At 33.3% G+C, this 21,603-nt stretch overlaps 1 protein-coding gene across 7 annotated transcripts in view; it reads left to right on the top strand.

The window, feature by feature from the left end:
* Positions 1-21,603, top strand: part of kug (FAT atypical cadherin kugelei) — a 349,347-nt gene that overhangs the window by 297,731 nt on the left and 30,013 nt on the right. For 6 of the 7 annotated variants that reach the window (XM_081973258.1, XM_081973257.1, XM_081973255.1 and 3 more), the window contains exons 14-19: positions 93-248; positions 6,008-6,124; positions 10,714-10,866; positions 11,055-11,265; positions 18,233-18,407; positions 18,506-18,681. In XM_081973258.1, coding sequence (XP_081829384.1) covers positions 93-248; positions 6,008-6,124; positions 10,714-10,866; positions 11,055-11,265; positions 18,233-18,407; positions 18,506-18,681 — 988 coding nt within the window. The remainder of the gene's footprint in view (positions 1-92; positions 249-6,007; positions 6,125-10,713; positions 10,867-11,054; positions 11,266-18,232; positions 18,408-18,505; positions 18,682-21,603) is intronic. The other variant, XM_081973260.1, reaches the window with a different exon arrangement.

Raw genomic sequence — 21,603 nt, 5'->3', positions numbered from 1 at the left:
AATTAAAAAACTCGCCACCTTCATCACTCTAAGGATGTTAATAACCCGTGACGTTACTAAATTATATTTACATTTTAAATTTTAAATTGCAGGTTCTAGTGTCAGATAACGGAACTCCTCCGCTTTCATCCACCACTAGAGTCGTAGTAAAAGTTGACGACATCAATGATAATGCTCCAGAATTTGAACAGGCGTTTTACAGTGTCACAATACCGGCAACTGGAAACTACGACCGTGCCATGTTCCAAGTAAGTATCCTAGTTTTGTCGTACAACATACCAGTATATTCATTTTGCACTTACAAAAATGTCTCAGCTAGGTTACAAAATGTCTAGACATCTTCAATCGCAATATTTCTAGAAGTTTATTGCAAAATTATACAAGTTCAGGGAAAACGAAAATTAACTATTAAGGTTAATTGGAAGAAGTTGCGTTTTGTCTCTGAGATACCCTGTATAATAACAAATTTTCGTTTATAATGCGAGAAAATCTCAACAAAAAGTTAGGTAATGGAAATATTTTAAAAAAACACATAGAATCATAAAATAAAACATTGAAAACATACATTTTGAAGCGTAATAGTTTCCTATATTTCAATGATTATTTTATACAAGAAATCAATCGTATCAAATTTGTAACCTATTATCTAAAATACCCTGTAGATGCACATGTGTGGTTAAGATTTGTAACTAACAGGTTTATCATACTTCATTTCAACCTATTATTACCGTTAGTATGTAGCAAAAACTGTTTTTTATAAAACAACTTTGGTTTAAAAATAATTTTAATAGATCATCCCACACGAGATTGTCTAGTTTTTATAGGTTATTAGTATTTTTTAAACCGTAAAAATTACAAGTTTTGAGACATTTTGTCGTAAAATTGTGATCAATTTCAGAAATAATTACAAAAAATAAAACGTTTGCTGAAAACGGTTTTTGTTAGTAAACCAAAGTTATGACGAAGGTTTACTAGTTGTATAATTGTCGATGTTTCGATTGTTTTGCAATTTTCTTCAGGACTAAAATCATAGAGAGGAAATTTTACACAACTTTAAGAAAACATTTACAATAGAAAATTGAACTAATATTTGTACAGAGTGATTGTTAATATTTTACTCAATAGCTAACTTTGTTAATTTAGATTTGACAGTATAGTTTATTAGCAAAGTTGCAGTATTTATCCTGAGTCGCCGTTACTCGTCAAAAATCTGATGTCAAAATTAACATATGTCACTTCTGAAATAGAAAAATGGTCCCATGTAAAGGAAGGGTGAAGAGACAAGATTTGTGTCATCTGGCTATAAGCTTTAATTTAGACTTTGATATTTTGTCTTTCTTTGATGTTTAAACTGTGTGTTTCAAGTTATTTTATTGATAACAACGAGAAAAACTGAATGTAGCCCTGTCGTTGAAGACCAGTAAAATTTGCTGGTTTAGGTTTTATCGAAAAATAATATAATTAAAATTCGAAAACGGCGCACCACCTTTCTGAACGGGACTCACCTGTCTAAAACTTCCTGGCTTGAAGGAGAGCGCTCTCGTTAAGAAATGTGGATTCGTCGGCTTGGATGGACTGGAGTGAGTAACACTCGCGAGTCGCGGTAATACGAAAAAAAGTCAAAAAAAGACGTGACAAGTTGAGTACGCTTTTAGCTTGATGCTGCTAGGTCGACACTTTGAATGGTACTGTCGCTATTGCGCACGCAGTTCTAGGTGTCCCTTATGATAGACAGTGTGCCGTATTGTCGCGGAAAAAAAGGTAAAAAAAAGAAATACGAAATTTATAGGTCCTTAAGCGCATAAAAAAAGAGACAAGTTTTAGAGTTTATGAAACACAAGATCAAGTCAATAAATAAACTAAACAGAAATCAACAAGCCCCTCAACACAAAAAAAAACATAAACATACACGTTATGTAAACGTAGAACCTGAATATACTTATTTAGTTGTGTATTTATTTTTGATAGGACTTTGTTCCAGTATTTTCAAAACCATAGAACATTTGGCAACAATGTCTTAAAATCTCAACTTATCAACCAATTTGACTTAAAAATGTAAAGAAAAGTGATAAAAAATTCAACTTTCTTCATTTTGAGACTAGAGATTCACTAGATCAGAGAGCTGAAAAAAGATTTAGTTACTTATGTGTTTTGTACGGAAATTTCAAAAAAATAGTAATACTGGTAATCTAGTTGTTTCTATAGTCATAGGCCTCAATCAAATCAAAATTAACACCAAACGGCTGCATTACCAACACCAAACACGACTCTCAATTCTCAATTTGCAAATTGCAAGATCTAGGCTGTTTCGGCAAAGCCATTTCACGCGATAATGTTATTAATTATATTAATTAAGCTTGAGGCCATTGCAAATTCCGTGCGTGCTGTTCACTAGTTTCAACAATTCCTACTCTCTCTCTCTATGTTTAAAGATAATAGGTTGCTGCCACTCCGTGACCGAAATCCGAATGTAGGTGCTTCAGTTCAACTTGTGTGGATAATAGTCTAGTATCGTTATATTATTGTTTCTGTCATATATTTTCTTTCAATCAAGGTTTTGGCTCTTAAGCCCTTAACGATAATCCTGTGTATGTGCCATCATGAACAAATACTCTAGCGTCCTGGCATTTATGATCAGCTTACATAAACGAATTACCACCAAAAGCCACTATGAAGGAAAGACCAAATTAATTAGAGTTTTAAGGTTGCACTTTGATTGGTAGAATTGTCAAAGCATTAGGTGAAGCATTTTATTATGGGGACGACTAGCAGTTTCATTATTCACAAAAAATAAATATGCACTGGTGCAGACAAAATGGAATATGTCCTTTAAAAGCCCTTATAGAATATAGATCTTGTAACTAGAAAGTGTTTTTGCATAAGTAAATTAGCAGAAAAAACCATTTTTAGATGAATATTCTATTTTTATTTTAGAGATGAATATTAATAGAAGCTTAATTAAATCGAAGAACAAACCTAACCTTAAAACCGGTTATTAAATTTCTGCGTCAATATTTGTGGCATTGCAGGCTGCTAAGACCCAAACCTCCGGAATCGAAAACAATGAATTTTCGTTTAAATACTGACGGAGCAATCAACCAACGGAGAGTCTTATATAAGCAATATTCTCTTATTTGTTTGTCTCTGATGGATTGTGTTTACTGTTGTTAAAGGTCCTATTTGTCTTTGTTTTCCGTTGTTAACTCATAATTGAAAAGCGCAACGGATAGTAGCTTTTTGCTAGAATTATGTTCGATCAAATATCTATTTTTATATAACCAGTAAGTTAGGTGATGAACAGATTTTGATTAGTATGTGAGTTACATGAAACGTATTTACCGTTATAATACAGACACCGGAAAAATTAGGGGAACGGTCAAAATTAACACTTATAGTTGTTTACAATTTTCTCTGGATCTCTTCGCTCGCGGTTTCTTTCATATTTTTTATGTATTGCAGCTTGATTCTTCATGAATACATCTGCCTTATTACCATTTTTAAATGGTTTGTCCTTATGTCATACAGGGACGTAAAGGAAGTAAGGAATTTTTGGTGTTTTTTGAGACACCCTGTGGATTGAACAACTGATAATTGACATCACTTTATAACATCAAATTGTGACCCGTTCATTTCTGAACATTTTCTTTTTTTATTCGCTCTGATATCTGAATTATTAGAAAAAATACAGGGTTTCGAAGAAAAGGTGAATATTTATCTTAATTTCACCAACGTTGGCACTCGAATTGGATATGAAATTCATGTCGTTTTCTGAGTATTTTCTACTTTAAGTTAAATATTGATCACGTCACAATTTTACCTATCAGCTTATTGTGTAAAGAATGCTGAAAAGTATACAGGGGTAATTAAAAAGTCTCGTTTTTGCATTTGGTTAAATGTAATTTTTAATGCTTCCTTCACACTTTATCCAGACTTAGGACTGGTCCAATTTGTGCTTTATAACAAACCGGAGGGTGTTTAAAGGTCAACTGGTGAAAAGAATCAAAACAAAGACAATAAATTAACGAACAATATGTATGAAGGTAAAGATTCAAAACACCAAGAATATAAGAACCTGTAGAGCAAAAACATTTTCAAAATTGTTTTAGTAACGCGTGTGCCCTCCAAGCGCCCTTATCACGGCAGTCATCCGTCTTCTCATGCTTCTGATGACATTATCGATCATGTCTTGAGGCAGATTGTCCCAAATCTCAACCAGAGCAGCTGCTGCTTGTTCGGGATTTTGAACTGCAGGAGTTATGGATCTTAATCGTCTACCTAACATGTTCAATCGGATTAATGTCTGGAAAACATGCCATGCCATTGTTTTTTAAGTCTGCTATGTCAAAAACTTGGTGTGAAGATAGTCTTAAAACTCGATTTTCCAAAATAGTCCAGAGTTCTAAGATAATGAATAGCAAAGTAAAACGAACTTGAAAAGTTAGTTTTTGAGTAAATTTTTATGAACCTAATGTCAATATCCTGTATTTAAGACTATTTTCAAGACTAAATTATTAAAATTTGTCTTCAAATTATGAAAACTTATGGTACTTCAAATGCAAATTTTAAGCTTCTGATGACACTTTTTCATTAGTTCAAGGTCACTTTTTGGTGTCCAAGTCAATTTTTAAGGTTTAAATGTGTGAATTTATAGTAAAAAGTTCTAGAAAATACAGTTTGTCATGTCTACAAGTAAATTTTCAATACTAAAGTCTTTCAATTTGTCCGGAAACTATAAAAACTGGCTACAAAGACATTTTTTAAGCTTTTCAAGTCAATTTTTCCTTTCCAAGACAATTTTTAGGGTGGGTTGGGTCGGTTTTGAGTCTTTGAACAACTCAATTATCTCGTAAACGAAGTAAATCAGAATTTTATAATAGATACTTCCTTTTTCAACTTGATCAAGGAAATTGGACAAAACTGTCATTTTGCAAAATATCCAGTGACGTAGAAAATAAGGCAAAAACATAAAAATCATCCTCCTGTATCTACGTCATTGGAGAATTTTGACAAACGTCATTAACATGACATAATTAGTATTAATTTTATACAAGGATTGTGTTTTCTTTAGGAAGCATTCTTCAGTAAAACGACATAATGCATGTCAACTTATTTTTTGATGGACTATCGAGTGGTGAATTATTGACATTTAAAAGTGGATCACCCTGTATAAATTAGCACCCGGCGGTGGATGAATTAAATTGAGCACTGCCAATGACGGACCATAAAACTGTTTTCATTTCAGCACTTTTGAAAAGGTTTGCATATGTGATCATACAGTTGTTATCTCTATTCTATTTCAACGCAATTATTCAAACGGTTTCCTAATTATTTAGAGACAAATAATATTTTTGTAAGGAAAAATATTTGAAGTTTTTGTATAAACTATTGAAGTGAAGCATATTATCATTGAAATGATAATAGTAAGTAAAAATAATATAAGAAACTCAAAACTTCAAATTTATGAAAAAAATTTTACATATTTTGTTTTTTTTTTGTTTGATTGCACTGTATTTTAACATGGCAAGTCAGTTTGATGCTTTGTCTTAATAATCTGAACGTGATTGACAAATTATGTGATCAAAAAAGACACGTTCAATACCGTAAGCTAATTAATTACCACGTGGGTCTATCGCTCAAGTTCATAGAATGGAAAATACGACGACGTCTCTCATAAAGCAGCAACAATAACACAACGTGTTGACACGAGTGGACTTCCAGCGTGTCATGAATATGCATTTCGAGAGTGATTATACGAGTTGCCACTCTAAAAGCGTTTAATAAATGTGTAAAAGGGGTCGTTTTAGTGCGGGGTAAATTTCGATTGTATGCTACGTGACCGGTCAACGATTTAATTTGTAGCTGACATTAAGGGAATGTAACGGCCGCTAACGCGACGTGGAGGATGGCCAAATAGAAATTTGCCACCCCTAATTGTTGCGATTAATTCTAAATTTATATTTATTTTCTGGCGTCAAGTTTCAAAGTAAAACGTCTGGTATATTCCTAGAACGACGCTAGAGGATATCTAGTTGACGATTTTGATGGCGCAGACGCCGCTGTCGAGCTCGAACCATGGGAGAGTCATGGTCCAAGTGACTTCAAGGGGCTTGAATCGGTTTTGAGGGTAAGATAGAGACAAATTCATTGCATGCGGCATGATCACAATGATATGTTACCAGCGGTAGATACACACGCTTTATTTACCTATTTGGTGATTGTCACGTAAATTTTTGCCTCATTTTTTGCAATTAGTTTAGTGATCATATGATATCATATAAATTAAATCTGGTAGTGGGAATTTCATAAACAATCATAATTGTTGTCGTTTCACATTCTATTTTTTTTTTAAATAATGTGGTAGGAAACGTACCACAATGACAAGCACCAAATAAGAGAGCATGTATATGCAGCAATTTAGAATCCGGTTGCATGGCCCATTCAAATTGATTCTCAACGTCATTATTGTTTTTAATGCACAGCAAGTGTATGCATAATTAATGTACCTTTTTTGTTGTATTTTTATCAATAGCACTAGACTGACAATAGAGTAATAATGCTGGCAACTGTATAATGATAAAGTAAAACTTAGCTAAAATATCGTAAAAAGTAGTAAAGTGGCTAAGTTGACAAAACCACCCACTTATTACTTATGACATTGTAATAGCGAATTTTGTGAGATATTAAGAATGCAGGTGAAAAAGGTTTCCACAAAGGGTGTAAATAGTTATAAATATCGCTCTTTGTGTTCCACTTGTTTCTTTGTACATTAAAAAGAACAATGCCACAATCTCATTCAAAAATTACTTCTTTTCAGACAGCTATGCGTTACAATTGATTAAAAGTATGATTTACAGATTTTCTTCATGCATTTTTCTGTGTATAATATGAACAGCAGCGATGTAAAAAGCATATAACTTTGTACTAAAACGATCGCAATAGTATTTGTTTTCAGTTTTATGACAACTGAATGAAATCTAACTATGGAACTATAAAGTTTGTACATGGCGTGTTTGTACATGTTTGTACAAGGCGTTGCAATAACTATAACAAAAGATAGTTCATAACCTCAAGCACATAGAAAGTTAGTATAGGCTTTGCATAATTCCCTGAATTGTAATCAAATTTATTCCATACTTTATGGACACACTGTATAACGGTAACTACCAGGATAACAAATTGTTGAAAAATTACTACCTACTGACTACAGCACTACAGTGGGTATGGTCCTAACTATTATACATTTTTATAGGGGGAAGAAAAGTATAGTTTCTGTAGAGAAAATTGACATATTTTGTATCTTTTTACAAATATTTGTACAACAACATAAAATATAGGATCTCAAACCTTACAAAAATATTTATTTTTATAATTTTGGCATATAAAGTGACACTTTTTAAAACTGATTGGAGTGACAAAACGTTTTACTTTTCGTAACTAGTTACGAAAAGTATCACTTTATGTAACTAGTTATGAAAAGTTCATTTCATCACTCCCTGTTTTTATGCATTTCCGTAGAAACATATGGGCGACATCCATCATAACATGTCGTTGTCACAGTTTATACAAGGTGCTATGAAAGTGAATATTTGTGTTAAATCACTTTAAAAGATGGTTTTTGCCGCTTTTTGGTCAAAATTAGAAAATGTATTATGTATGCAACACGTTTCGAAAATGTCTTATTGTGTAACTCATTCAAATTGTAGGACCTCACTGCGCTTGCCCTACAAACATTCATTCGTTACACAAAATCGATCTTTTCGTAACTGGTTACATAAATAGCTATTTTGTTGACTGCTTGTCACCAAATGTATGCTTTTCAAAAAGTGGAAACTTTGGAACACTCTGGAATTACGTAGGTACTTCTTAACTCATATTTCTTATCCCTCAACTAATTAACTTAAAGGAAAGACTCCAGAAATGATCCGAAAAACGCACAAGTTTAACAATAAAAACATTTTAAAACTGTATTACACGAAAAACTTATTAAGACTGCCAATTGGAAAAAAACATTGAAGTTTCAAATTTAACTTAACTAACTTGACACTGCTGTTAGGCTAATACCTGGTTACACTTTTTTTAAGCGCCAAAACCTTGCAGTGGGTATGGTCCTAACTAACCAATTTGTAATGTATATTATAAGTGATATGTGCTCAAAATTAGACAAATCGTACAAAAATGTATATTACAAATGTGTTTTTTTTGGTGCAACTTGCATGTAAAATGCAAAAGCAGTTCAGCACTGGGACGTAATTCTGTGCACAACGAGCTAGAAAGGCAAAACATGGCGTTAATTAATAGTATATTACGTAACTAGTGCTGTAAGAAGCATTTTACGCACGATATAGATAAAGTTACTGTGTAAATCCATGAGTACGTGTGACGTACTATACTTTACCTACGACCAAATGGAAAGTCCTGTTTTCGCAATTCATATAATTCAGAGTAACTGTTCATTAAAAAAGTATATTTTCAACGTATTGACATCATATTTGTACTAATCATAGGTATTATGCCACTAAAGAAAAAAATTATAACGTAATGAAAAAATTTACAAATCAGGTTATTTAATAGTTATTTACGTAACAAGTAGGATATGAATGTTATTAATGCACGCATGTGAAAATTTGAACACAGTGCGTTAATAACATATCCTACGTGTTACGTACAACATTTTATCTACAACGATTATTATTTTAATGATTAATTGAATAAATTTATTTAGTTGAAATATAGAATACTGAATACAGGTAAAAAAAAATTGGATTACTGTGGCAACAAGCGTAGGTACACCGATTATTAACGCACTAGTGCGGTAATAAAGGTCATTATGACACTGAAAATAGTGCGAAATTACGATATTATGTAACTGTTGTAGATAAAAAATTATTATTGTTGCTCTTAAAATAATTATTTATGGTGACATTACAGTTATTAAGAAGAAAGGGAAAACTTTCAGTAATATTACTTGATGTGTTTGCTATTGCAGATAATATTCTAGACGAAGTGGTAGTTACTTAAAACGTTATGAACAATGCATTACGCGATCATCTCCATTTAATATACTCTGATAAAGGAAGAAAAGTAAAGAAAACCCATTTTTACCAGCATTAGAGCGACAGTTTGTGGCCGATCTTAAAACTGTGCGCTTTTTTTACAGCTGTGCGTTTTTTTTACAACTGTGCGTAAAGAGGTTCATTACGTAACGGAAAACTATGCGTAAATAGCTATTTACACTGAGGTCGTAGTTAAAGATCTTTATGGGGTTGAAGAAAGACAGTTACAGTTAGAGATCATTTTTTTCATAGTTTTTTGCTTAGTTTTTTTCAGAGTCAAAACGTTTTATGTTTGCCTTTTAATCATTGGAAGATATCAATCCTTATTAACTAGTATTAACTATTCATTAACTGATGTTTTAAAACAAATATTTGATGTGGTCTGAGATATCACTTCATTGTTTAACAACCTAATAAAACTCCCAATATTCAACGATCAAAGCCGATATCAGTCGATAATTGTCCTTTTAACTTTGGTAGGAAGAGTCTGTCACTTTCTAATTCATGTTCTTTTCTCTCTCTTCTTGTTAATAGGCTATTCTTTGATTTAAGTGAGAACGTATAAAGAGTTAATCAATTTAAATATGAAGAGATTACTATCTATAATGTTCACAAAAAGTAACTTTTACAAATGTCAAATTGCTTTATAACAAATCCGAACCACTCTAAAAACTCTACGAGTTCTCTCTACGAGTTTTTAGTGACATGGAAACAAAAAGCATTTTAGCCATTAAATAGTTAAGCTCCATTCGGTTAGAGGTAACTGCTCAACTCAAATGGCATTAAAATTACCGCGGTTTATTCCCAACCTTTGGGGACCCACAACCTTACTTGGTTAACTGGAATGGGAACAAACTAATCCATAATAATTAGACCACTTTTCCAAATCCAACTGCCGAGACTGACGCGAAGCCCACATTCGTCACGTTGACAAACCAGCAGAGCTAAAACGTTCAAGTTAAAGAGGAAGTGGTTTTTGCACTTTAACGTCACTGCAACTATTACTATAAATTATTAATTTTTTGCATTAAGACCATACGAAAATCTGATTCCGGTGGTAGTATGATAGTTATAAAGCCTTCTAATCTCTCTTTGGTAAAGCAAACCTGATAATGGACTAAACTAATCTCTTTGAAAATCAAGCTCTCTGTCCTACTCTAATGGTGCAATTTTGATATTCCACATTTAGTTTGAAAAGCATATGAAGATCAAAAAATGGCAGCACTAACGATGTGACTTAAAGCTTCCGTTCGCCTTTCCCTATTTGAGTCCTTATCCTAAGCAAACAGAACAAAAACCGCCGAGTTATCTTTTCTACTTTGAGCGGGGCGAAGGGACCTTTTTTACCGGATGTCGCTTAGAACAGAAAGAGCGACTTCCGGATTTACCCGCATATAAACCCCGTTTGATACAAGTTTACTTTTTCCGCATGAGACGGCTTTAATCTTTTTTAGAGCCGATGATAATGTACCGGATTTTCCGTGTTCGTCATCATTTAGCTTAATGAAGCTGAAAACATACTCAACCGTCATCTACGCGTTTCACTCGGGCTGCACCATTATTAACATCCATTTCATTTGTATGGAAATTCATTTTGTCTCGTAGATCCTTTTATTTTGGTATTTGATTTGCAAACGTTTTATTTTTTTTATCTTTTCAGGTGCTGGCTTTCGACAGGGATATTGGCCGCAACGCGGAAATCCGTTATCAAATTAAATCAGGCAAGGGTCGGTATAAATTCAAGATTGATAACGCCACTGGGATGGTTTATGCCCAAAAGGGCTTTGAACCTGGACAGGAATACGAGCTTAATGTAAGTAAACGATTAGACGAATTTACGACATTTATCTAGGACAAGTAATTCAACTCAATTACAGTAGTGTTACAATAAAACGTCCACTATAAATCCGATAATTGCGGTATCAAAAATTACTTAAAAAAACGGTCATGGCCAATAATAAGCGCCTCTTAAAAATTAATTGGTAAAACAATCTTTTTCAGATCAAAGCTACAGACGGTGGCACTCCACAAAGATCTAATATTTGCAAGGTGTCTGTCAAAATAGTACCCGTACCTGAATCCTCCAAACATGCACCAGTGGTCAAACCTCCATCTCCAGTGCAACTGACTGAAGGAGACAATATTGGATTTTTGGCTAGTTTGATACAGGCAACAGACGCTGATAATGACACTCTTTGGTATGACATCGTCGGTAAGTACTCGATTTGCTTTAATATCACGCGTAACTGTAGATTACGTTAATGAAAACAGCGATGTTGGCGAGGAGTTGTCAAACATCATTGGGATTGGTTAAAAAAACTGTTTTCTACTACAGGCTGGGCAATATTATACACAGAGGTAGTTAAAGTAAATTGTTATGCAATTTTATATGAAGTAAAGACCAGTTGACACCTGTCAAAATTAGTCACGTGACTTTTAAAATGTCATTTAATCACTGAAAATTGGTTAAATTAAATTTAGACAGTTGCAAAAGTTGAAATTTTAAGAGGGATGTCACGTGACTTTGATACTTTATTTTTCAGCTTGCAACGGTGTTAAGGCCAGTTGACACCTGTCAAAACAGTAACGTGACCTTTAAAATGTAGTTTGAACGTTGACAATATTAAATTTAGACAGTTGTGAAAGCTGAAATTGTAAGAGCCACGTCACTTGACAGTGATAATGCAGGTAATTTTGAGCTTGCAACACTGTAAAGACCAGTTGACACTTAGCAAAATTAGTCACGTGTCTTTATAATAACAGTTTAAACTAAGAAAATTTGCCAGATCAAATTTAGACAGTTGTAAAAGCTTAAATTGTTAGAAACACGTCACGTGATTTTAATTATGCAATTTTGAACTTGCAACACTGTAGAAGCTAGTTATTGACACCTGCCAAAAAGAGTAACGTGACCTTTAAAATGTAGTTTAAACGTTGAAAATTTGGCAAATCAAATTTAGACATTTGTGAAAGCTGAAATTGTAAGAGCCACGTCACTTGACATTGATAATGCAATTTTGAGCTTGCAACACGGTAAAGACGAGTTGACACTTGGCACAATTAGTCACGTGACTAGAAAATAAGAGTTTAAACTAAGAAAATTTGCTAAATCAAATTTAGACAGTAGTAAAAAGTGAAATTGTTAGAGACACGTCACGTGACTTTGCCTATGCAATTTTAAACTTGCAACCCTGTACAGGCCTGTTGACGTTTGTTAAAAACAGTCAAGTGACCATCAACATGTATAGTTTAATCGCTGAAAATTTGGTAAATTAAATTTGTTGACAGTTGCTAAAGTTGATATTTTAAGAGAGATGTCACGTGACTTTAATAATCCGATTTTAAAGCTCGCAACACTGTAAAGGCGAGTTGATACCTGTCAACACAGTCACGTGACCATAAAAATAGTTTAAACTGTGAAAATTTGCTAAATCAAATTTAGACAGTTGTAAAAGCTCAAATTGTTAGAAACACGTAACGTGATTTTGATTAGGCAATTTTGAACTTCCAACACTGTAGAGGCTAGTTGACACCTGTCAAAAACTGTAACGTGATCTTTAAAATGTAGTTTGAAATGTTGAAAGTTTGGCTAATTAAAAATTAGACAGTTGTGAAAGCTGAAATTGTAAGAGCCACGTCACTTGACAGTGACAATGCAATTTTGAGCTTGCCACACTGTAAAGACCAGTTGACACTTTGCAAAATTAGTCAAGTGACTTTAAAATAACAATTTAAACTAAGAAAATTTGCTTCAAATTTAGAGAGAGTGAAATTGTTAGAAACACGACACGTGACTTTGATTATGCAATTTTAAACTTGCATCCCTGCTCAGGCCAGTTGACATTTGATAAAAACAGTCACGTGGCCTTCAACATATACAGGGTGTCCCACGACGAAAGACATCGATTGATATTGGAAAAAGTATAAATAGGAGAGTTTTGAAAATTTGGTAGGATACTGATGTGGGCATGCCCAATCCAACTAAAATATTTTCAAGATGGTTGCACTTCCGTTTATACCGGAAGTCGATCACAACTTTCTTATTTTAAATAGAACACCCTATATATTATTACATATTTGGATTCCTCACAAAATTCTGACCAACTTTTGTATAGAATGTCCTATGCCTATCTCTAGCCGTTTTCGAAATATTTGATGTTTTTCCAAAAAAGTGACAGTTGCAACGCTCAACATATTTTTGTACTATGTTAAAACCGTATTTCATTTTGCAATGAAACTTTGAGTTATTGTAAATAAAGGATCGTTTTATTAAACTGAGGGTGCGTAATGACTCATTTGTATACAGGGTCGTCAAAAAAAAATCATTAACTTGCCACTAAAAAAAATGAAAAATCTCAAGTTTTTTAAATAGAAACCCACATTTTTTATGACGGAATCATTTTGAGCATTAAAAATTACTATAAGTTTCAATTTACTTGCCTATACCTAAATCCAACCCATTTCGTTTTATTTGAGAATAAACATTTTTTATTATAAAAATTCCAGATTTTTTGAAAATTTCTCTCTCTAATTACGTGTGGATTTATGTCACACCAGTAGTGTGAATTATGTCTATTGAACATTCCATTTTTAGTGAATTTGGCCACGTCGCTCCAACTAATATTATTCAAAAACAATTCATCTCCATAGTGACTAGTCAGCAAAAACTCACTAAAAACAACTCTCTTTGGAATGTCAACCTTTTTTAAGTGTTTTTTTAAGCACTAATTTAAATGAAAAAGGGTGAAATTTATGTTTCTTCAGGATCCTCTGAATTGAGCTTTTGGATATGCCTGATTCTACGGAAACTTGTCTTATTGACAAAGTTGGATTTGCAATAAAATAGCCCAAAATTGCAATTTCTACATTTGTATTATTAACGATTGGTTTTGTTTTAATAGCTTTTATCTTCACATTTCCCGTATTCTTAAAATTTTCAATTATTTGCTTGACAGCTTTTGGTGATGGCTTTGGTTTTTCTGGATAACGAGCGGCAAATACCTCACATGTTCTACTCACAACTTTATCACATTATCCGTAAATAATAAACAGATTTAAGTAATCTTGGTTTGAATAACGTAACCGCGACGGCATATTTGCAGTTGTCAAAACACTCAAAACTAGTGTTATTAATATGCTCTGCAGGTCTCCAATATCACCGTGTGTCAAAAGCATGACCAACTAGAACACCACATAATCCCAACCGTGCAGCATAATAAAAAAATGTTTATTCTCAAATAAAACGAAATGGGTTTGATTTAGGTATAGGCAAGTAAATTGAAACCTATAGTAATTTTTAATGCTCAAAATGATTCCGTCATAAAAAATGTAGGTTTCTATTTAAAAAACTTGAGATTTTTCATTTTTTTTAGTGGCAAGTTTATGATTTTTTTTTGACGACCCTGTATACAAATGAGTCATTACGCACCCTCAGTTTAATAAACGATCCTTTATTTACAATAACTCAAAGTTTCATTGCAAAATGAAATACGGTTTTAACATAGTACAAAAATATGTTGAGCGTTGCAACTGTCACTTTTTTGGAAAAACATCAAATATTTCGAAAACGGCTAGAGATAGGCATAGGGCATTCTATACAAAAGTTGGTCAGAATTTTGTGAGGAATCCAAATATGTAATAATATATAGGGTGTTCTATTTAAAATAAGAAAGTTGTGATCGACTTCCGGTATAAACGGAAGTGCAACCATCTTGAAAATATTTTAGTTGGATTGGGCATGCCCACGTCAGTATCCTACCAAATTTTCAAAACTCTCCTATTTATACTTTTTCCAATATCAATCGATGTCTTTCGTCGTGGGACACCCTGTATAGTTTAATCGCTGAAAATTTGATAACTTTGTTGACAGTTGCCAGTTGACACCTGTCCAAACAGTCACGTGACCATAAAAATAGTTTAAACTGTGAAAATTTGTTAAATCAAATTTAGACAGTTATATAGAATAGTATTTAGAAACACACACACGTTGTATTAGTAATAATTGATTATGCAATTTTCTAATCCTCTAAACAATTAAATTTTGTACTCAAGAGGAAGGAGCAATTAGCAGGGCACATAGTACCATTGGTGTTATTGCATTTTGATGTCTATGATGCCCTTTACATACTGACATAAAAAATATACAACCACATCTATGAAACATCCTATAGTTATAGTGGTCGTGAATAAAGTTGAAGAAGTCGTGGTAAATTATGAATTGAGTTAATAATGGGCGATCTTGCCTAAATAGAACATAGGTACTAAAGTTTATTAAAGATAATGTTACAGTGACGTAAAAAATATGATTCGCTCTTTATAATTTTAGTTTTGACATAATGAATAGGTTAGGATAAACTATCTATTGAATGTATAATTTGGACTTTCCCTAACTAGAAACACAACAAAAACGTCATTGCAATCTTATCATTAACATACTTCATTCACGCTTACTTTTTTGAATTTCAATTAGACCACTTTCCTCGCAATAGAGCGTTAAAAATGCAGCATCTCATTTTTTTTCCTCAAAATTCAAATTCTTTAGGCTCGAAATTAAGCTTTTTGTCGGCTAATGGCGTCAGAATTACGGAATACAGAGCAAAGCAGAGTTAAACAAAGCTGCCTCTATTGGCGGTTGACAGAAAGCTTTTCTGGGACAACAGGATCCCCGGACCTTAATTAAAAGATCGATTGATGAATACAAAGAGCTTTCATAAAACAAGCATAAAGGAGCGCCAGAGCTTTTTATTGAGCGAGGTCCGATTTCCTTCGGTTTGGTATCGATATTAAAAAGGGGTGGAGGAAAATCTTAATTTCAATAGCTTTGAAGCGTAATTGAATAGAACCATACACCGAGAACAGATCATCATCTGTTAAATCTGATCTTTTAAATACTCGTTAAGTTCTTTTCATGGAGGTTGCATAAAAATCTGCTGCAAGTAATAGTGTCAGGCGTCATTAATCCCCAGTTTTAGCTGCTCTAAGATATGAAATTGAGCGAAAATGTTCCCTTAAGCGTCATATTCGATTTCATAAAGCGCGCCTTTCCTATTCAAAGGATATTGAAATGTGGCATAAAATTTCCTAAGGCGTCATCATACCTCGTTAAGCTTTTCACCGAAGCATCGATTTCAGCATATAAGAGTTTTCAACCTCTATTGTTCGACCTTTATAATACTTTAGTGATTAAGTAATTGAGCGTGCAGTTTAAGAGAAGGATTTTACCCGCTTTGAATTTGCACTCCTCTAGGATTTTGCGCTCATCAGTTTTAAAGCTATTTTTCAGCACTCTCTTTGATCTGTCTGTCCATTTCACGAAAGTTATTACCTTTGTTTATGACTCGCTCCGTTTACGAACTTCCCATTCCCAGCACAGGGAATAGCACAGACGTCGTATTTCGTTACTTTCCAGTACAATTTCTTAATTGTGAACATGTTTATTGGGAGTTACAGCTCTAAATTATATTAAATTTCTGAACACTGTTTCGCTGTAACTGTGCCGTACTTAATTGCTTACAGATGTTGCTTTGGAATTGACGTTTCAAGATCACTAAGCCAAGTATCGGTATAATTAGTTCCAATTAAGGTATTTAGGTATTGTGCTAAATGTTCCGCTTGCGAATTCTAGTTGCCTTAGGAGGTAATCGTTATATTGCAGCTCAAACTAATTTGGAAATGTAATTTAGACGATTACTGCACGAATACACAAAGTTCGGTACTTGAAAACTTTAATGATGTTTTCTGTACATGAATTATACAGGGAATTACCATTGAGCTTGAAGGTAGCAAAAATATAAAAATTTGGCAACTTGCTCAAAGAAATACACACACCGGCAAAATTAGGTGAACGGTCAAAATTTACACTTAGTTTAACATCAATTTTCTCTGGAACTCTTTGCTCGATTTCCTTCATATTTTTTATGTATTGCAGCTTGATTCTTCATGAATACATCTGTCGTATTACCATTTTTAAATGGTTTGTCTTTATGTCATATACCGGGACGTAAAGGAAGTAAGGAATTTTCTGTGTTTTTGAGACACCCTGAGGATTGAACAACATGAAAATGTTTCTAAACATTTTCATTTTTATGCGCTCTAATATCTCAATTATTAGAAAAAATACAGGGTTTCGAAGAAAAGGTGAATATTTATCTTAATTTCACCAACGTCGACACTCGAATTGGATATGAAACTCAAGTCGTTTCTCTGAGAACTTTTTACTTTAAGATAAATATTGGTCACGTCACACTTTTACCAATCAGTTTATTGTGTAAAGAATGCTTAAAAGTATACAGGGGTAATTAAAAAGTCCCCTTTTTGCATTTGGTTAAATGTAATTTTTAATGCTTCCTTCACCCTTTATCCAGGCTTAAGACTGGTCCAACTTGTGCTTTATAATAAACCGGAGGGTGTTTAAAGGTCAACTGATCAAAAAAATCACAACAACAATAAATTAACGAATAATATGTATGAAGGTAAAGATTCAAAACACCAAGAATATAAGAACCTGTTGAGCAAAACCATTTTCAAAATTGTTTTAGTAACGAGTGTGCCCTCCACGAGCTCTTATCACGGCAGTCATCCGTCTCCTCATGCTTCTGATGACATTATCAATCATGTCTTAAGGCAGATTGTCCCAAATCTCAACCAGAGCAGCTGCTACTTGTTCGGGATTTTGAACTGCAGGAGTTATTGACCTTAATTGTCTACCTAGCATGTCCGAGACATGTTCAATCGGATTAATGTCTGGAGAACATGCCGGCCACGCCATTGTTTTTATTCCGACGACATTCAAAATGTCGGAGACACAACGAGCAAATTGTCGTGCATTAGCAAAAAGTTTTCTCCGATATGGGGGACGAATGGTACGACATGCTCTAGCAGAACATCGCGAATGTATCCATCTGCATTTAAAGCTCCATTAACAACCACCAACTCTGTTCGTGTCCCTAAGCATATTCCACCCCAGACCATCACTGAGCCTCCACCATAGGAGACAGTGGGAGTAAAATTATATTGTTCATCTTGTCCTCCTCGGCGGCGATATAGACTTTCCCTGCCGTCGATGGAAGTGACACAAAATCTACTCTCATCTGTTAATTCAATCAATTTCCCAGCAAAATGTATACATTTTGCACCATTTTATTTCATTATTTTTTAGCATCACATTTTTTATATTTCAGATGGGGATCCGAGACTGGATTTCTACATTGGCAGAGATACCGGAAACATTCTTTTGGCCCATAAACTCGACCACGAACTACAACGAGAATACATACTAAACATAAGCGTAACCGACACTGTCCACACCGTTTACACTACGCTGAATGTGTCTGTTATTGATATAAATGATCACAGGTACCTTAATCCTTTAGAATCGATGTTTTTTAATTTAGTTGACTTTGTTTGTTAAAGAAAAAAAGGTCTTTTTAATCAATTTTTTTATGGGATTTCAGGCCTGAGTTTACCGAAAAAGTCTACAAACAAGAGATTTCTGAATCAGTTTCAGTAGACCGGGAAATTCTCACTCTCAAAGCCACCGACAAAGATGAAAATGACAAGCTAATTTTTAGTTTTTATTCGGCGGAAAACGCCCTTTCTTTAAAAACGTTTAAACTGGATTCGATTACGGGTAAGTGTAGTTTACGTCATTGACTATTCCTGTGTAATAGTGAAGGAAAAGTTTATTTAAACCTAATATTATGTCTTTAACAAAATATCTGGAGTCACGCAAAATTAGGATGATGTTACCACAACATAACATTACGTTATTTTGCAGGACAATTTTTGACATTTTTATTGTGCATTAACGCATATAAATTTGATGTCTTCTGGTCAGCGCAATTACCAGACTTAATTTCATTCGACTTGTTTTTCTAGGGTTACGTTGAAATCCAAGTTTAAGTCCATATGTTGACACTGAATGCATTTAATTGACACAACTATAAAAATACTATCCAGGGGATTGTAGGTTTATAGGATAGGAGTGTACCGAATGACAAGTTAAAAACAATTTTGACAAATTACAGGTTGAAATGACAGTCGTTAGTAATTTTGACAGCTTGAACATCAAAAATTACAGTTTTTTTTAGGATAATTTTGCATTTTTGTACATTTATTGTGCTAAAATTACAATTAGCAAAATTGGTGTATCTATCTGACTTGACATGCAAAATTAAGACATGACAGGTTTCTTTAATGGGATACCATGTATATTATTGATCTGTTTGATTGCATTTTATTTTGTCCGATTTCAACTATTTGTGACTAGTCCAAAAATATTGACATTATGTCATAATGAATTTTATTTGGAATTAACAATTTTATTGACGACAACAATTTCAAAAGAAAAAAAAAAGAATAGAGTAGTGATGGGTATCTTACCGGTAAAGTAAATAGTTTACCAGGAAAATTTGACCGGTAAATTACCAGTAAATTACAAATACTGTGTTTCTAGCAGTTCAAATTTTGACACCGCTTTTCTTCCTGACTGTACCAAATCTTGTAGGGTTTTTTTTTAGGTTATTGGATAGGAAATTTAATGAGGATTCCAAAAATGTACTTAAAATAGTAATTTTCTCACTCCAAGTGGGTTTGTTTAACATGCGATCTTGTCCCTGACTGTTCTTTCAAACTATGTTTCTGGCAGTTTAAATTTTGACACCGCTTTTCTTCCTGACTGTACCAAATCTTGTAGAGTTTTTGAGGTTATTAGATAGGAAATTTAATGAGAATTCCAAAAATGTACCTAAAATAGTCATTTTCTCACTCCAAGTGGGTTTGTTTAACATGCGATCTTGTCGCTGACTGTCCTTTCAAACTGTGTTTCTGGCAGTTCAAACTCTGACACCGCTTTTTTTTCCTGACTGTACCAAATCTTGTAGTGTTTTTGAGGTTATTAGATAGGAAATTTAATGAGAATTCCATAAATGTGCCTAAAATAGTCATTTTCTCACTCCAAGTGGGTTTGTTTAACATGCGATCTTGTCGCTGACTGTCCTTTCAAACTGTGTTTCTGGCAGTTGAAACTTTGACACCGCTTTTCTTCCTGACTGTACCAAATCTTGTAGTGTTTTTTAGGTTATTGGATAGGAAACTTAATGAGGATTTCAAAAATCTGCTTAAAATAGTCATTTTCTCACTCTAAGTGGGTTTTACAGGCAATTTTGTCTCAAACTGTCCTTTCAAATCGTCTTTCTGACAGTTTATACTTTGACCACTTTTCTCCCTGACTTTACCTGATTTTGTAGTGTTTTTTTTATATCATTATCTAATGACAAGAAAATTTAATGAAGATTCCAAAAATTTGCTTAAAAACATTATTCGGTCACTCCAAATGGGTTTTACAGGCGATTTTGTCCCTGACTGTTCTTTAAACCGGGTTCAAATTTTAGATAACAATTTCACTGATTTGTTGCACCAAACCAGTTTGTTACAAACGGTGAAAGTTACAAAAAAAATGCAAGAGACCAAAAATGTTCCTAATCAACTGCTTAACCCAACACCCTAAATTTACACGACCGTTTTTGTTTTCAGTATACATGAGAAGTATACTGTTTTTGGTCACCCTGTACGCAATTTTTCAGATAGAATTTTTTCGCTAAAAAGAGGAGCTCAAGACGATTGAGCGGATCGAGTGGTTTAACTTCCTTGAACTCACAAAAATAACCCAGTTACAGGGTGCTCAAAATTCAACTGAAAAGTAAGTTGTACGAAAAATGTACAATTCATGAATTATTTGTATAAACAAATTAACACCCTGTTTCTTCAAAATAATGCGTTTGCGGCGCCATCCACTGTTGGACACTTTGTATATTATTGCAAATTGTACTTTTTACACGATTTTTATTGCAGAATAGAACCTAACCTACCAAATTAGTAAAATATGAGAAAAATCAAACAAAAATAGAATGACGTGACAAATGTAATACCAGTAGATGTTTTGAATGTGACAAATGTGAGAACTAAAGAAGTAAGCTGACACATTCAACCTAATTTTGTTTGATTTAATGCATTCGTTTAGGAAATCATAAAATTGTAAAAACTCAACTTTGTATAACGCTCTGTATCTTCTTACCATTTTTAAAATGATTAGTAGAACACCTACAGGGTTAATTTTATTGTTACCACATATGAATCACCCTGTATACGTCAAAGATTAACCTAACAAACTCTAGTTAATTAGAACTAAAACAAAAAATGCGTTGAAATAGAGCAAAAAATATACAACACGTCCCATTAAAATGGAATTTTAAGCTTAATTTTTTGAGATGCAGTTTTGATGTTTAGAGGCAATTACATACATTTTTCTAATTAATAAACATTTATAGTTAGTTTTTAATGTTAGTAAGCTAACACAGCTTTTATGGGAATTTTTTCAACTCAGAGTGAAATCAATTTGATTTTGATGGAGACTAACATTGTTTACGCAGACCGTAATTTTTCTGACATCATTCTAAATTTCAGTATGAGTGATGGAATTAACAATATTAACATTGAATTTTTCTAAAAGAAAATGATTACTTTTACAACTTTAGAGTAACATAAATCAAAT

The sequence above is a fragment of the Ips typographus genome, linkage group LG2 (genome assembly GCF_016097725.1).
Source record: "Ips typographus isolate SLU linkage group LG2, UJ_Ityp_2.0, whole genome shotgun sequence".
NCBI classification, from domain to species: domain Eukaryota; kingdom Metazoa; phylum Arthropoda; class Insecta; order Coleoptera; family Curculionidae; genus Ips; species Ips typographus.
Note: the sequence above shows the minus strand (reverse complement) of the source record. Positions and strands in the feature narration are given on the sequence as shown.